General features: G+C 52.0%; 1 protein-coding gene across 6 annotated transcripts in view; it reads right to left on the reverse strand.

Annotated features, from left to right (window-relative positions):
* Nucleotides 1-2,064, reverse strand: part of CELF2 (CUGBP Elav-like family member 2) — a 301,902-nt gene that overhangs the window by 237,540 nt on the left and 62,298 nt on the right. Inside the window, exon 1 of one of the 6 annotated variants that reach the window (XM_010719834.3) lies at nt 1,708-2,034. The exons of 4 other annotated variants lie outside the window; for them this stretch is intronic. In XM_010719834.3, the coding sequence (XP_010718136.1) occupies nt 1,708-1,781 (74 nt within the window). In that variant the 5' untranslated portion in view covers nt 1,782-2,034. Of the gene's footprint in view, nt 1-1,707; nt 2,035-2,064 lie in introns of those variants that run through there. One more of the 6 variants, XM_019619425.2, reaches the window with a different exon arrangement.

Below are 2,064 nucleotides of genomic sequence, written 5' to 3' on the forward strand. Positions count from 1 at the left end.
AAAAAAAAAATGTGTGGGAGCAAATCCTCCCTCAGTTTCATTGTCCCACCCCAGTACTTACAGATCTGCTTTGAAGCTGACATATATCTAGAGTTATTTTTGTTTCTTTGGACACAAACGAAGACTTGTGCCTGATGAACACTGACCGTGTTTCAAGCTGTGTCAAAATACACCGTGGATGTTTCCCAGACACAGACAGTGTGCAGAACCAAGAGTCTAACATGGTACTCCCCCTTTAGGGGCAAGTTAGAGATAAAGTTATATAAGCCCGAGTAATAACATGGCATCATCAGATACAGTTAATAATGCCTCTGAGCCTGCAGATGTTTGTTAGAGGCAGCTTTTCTCACTGCCTGGAAGGACAGCAGGTAGAAAGTCTAATCAAAGCAGAGACAGTGAAGACAAGGGAAAGTGTGGCTGTGGCAAGCCCCGATGGAGCTGGAAGGCAAGCGAACTGGACGTTCAGCGCAACTTTGTGCCCCATCAGTCAAACCTATGCTATTTTTATGCAAAAGGAGAGAAATACAGCACCTTTTCCAACTCAGCCTAGCTGACTGATACCAATAAGAAAACACAGATCTTAAAGGGAGGGGGAGAGGGAAAACAGCAGAGAACTCATTTGAATTAAGACCACTAACCAGAGGAAACAGGCAGCATTTACACACTCTGTTGTCCTCTAAAGACTAAAAAACTGTAAGTCGTTCACACGAACGAGGTTCTGCCCCTGCCCCTTTCCCTTCTCTAGTACACTTATTAAATCCCAGCTGCCTGAACAACTGCCTACTGCCGAATGCCTCTGCTCAGACAGGAAAGGAAGCATATCACCTGAGCAGAAAGTTTGTTGCCAGTAAAACAGGTACCAAAAGTCGGAATCGTCTTGAATGGGGGCACAGCAGACAACCTGATTTGTGCAAATCGCAGGTGACAGTCTCTGCAGCACGCCCGGGTTTATTTACATTTGTAACTTAAGCTCTGCTTCAACCGGAATAGCTCCAGTGCAGACTCAATGCCAAAGCCTCTTGCTTCATTCTCATGCAACTCAAACCACATTTGTCATCCTGATGAAAAAAGAAAAAGCGACAAAATAAAAAGCATTCTAGAAACGGTACAAATGCAGCACGGTGCTCAGCATTTGTATCTTTCGCGTTCCCCCTTTTCCTAGCTTTTGCTTTTTTTCCCCCCAACGAGGCTAAGGTTACCTGAAAATTCCTGTCAATTGGCAAAGCCCAAGAGGGTGATCACAGAAACTTTCAGATCGAGATTAATGGAGCAGAGGCAGGTGACCGGGAAACGCTTCACTGCCTGAAATTCCAGCGTTCGGCACCTCCTGATAAAACCTTATCACCGCTCCAACTGCACGTAAAGCACAGCCTCGTGCTAATTAACGCTGCCTGCACCAGACAGCTGGCGGAACTTAAGAATAAAGAGGGAGAGAAGAGGGAAAGAGCCCTGCTTTCTGCCTGCTCTCAGTCCCGTGCGCTCGCAGCTGCAGCTGCCGCTCCATCAGGACGTGAGAAGCGGGACCGGGCTTCGAGGAGCGGGGTTCGGTTCCACAGCACGCAGCCCGAGCGCAGTGATGCTCACGTTCCCCCTTCGCACCAACGGCGCCCAGCGTTCCCTCGCCCGGCCCTCTGGGGAGCACAAAGCAACTGCGAGGCACTCGGCCGGGCTGGCAGGGAGGAGGGAAGAAGCCCCGGTGCCACTTACATTCTATCAGAGACCAGCAAGCGGCCGTCGACCATCATCTCCGGAAGGAAATCCAGCTTGAACGAAGAAGTCATGCTGTGCTCCGGGCGCGGCGGCGGCGGTCTGCAGGGAGGATGTGGCGGGGCTCGCCGGATCCCACAACTGCGGCGGAGAGGCAGGCACAGGTGCGGAGGCCTCCCCGCAGCAGCCGCCAGCCCCGGCAGTTGTCACATTTCTCTCCCCCTCTTGGTTTTTCCGCCAATCCCCTCCGAAATCGACTGCTGAGGCAACTGTCGGTGAAGCGCCAGGTGCTGAGCGGGGAGGCGGAGCCACCTCCCCGCTGCAGCTCTCCGTTAACCCCTGAGCCCCCGGCGGGCC

Source organism: Meleagris gallopavo, chromosome 1, assembly GCF_000146605.3.
Source record: "Meleagris gallopavo isolate NT-WF06-2002-E0010 breed Aviagen turkey brand Nicholas breeding stock chromosome 1, Turkey_5.1, whole genome shotgun sequence".
In the NCBI taxonomy this organism is placed as follows: Eukaryota; Metazoa; Chordata; class Aves; order Galliformes; family Phasianidae; genus Meleagris; species Meleagris gallopavo.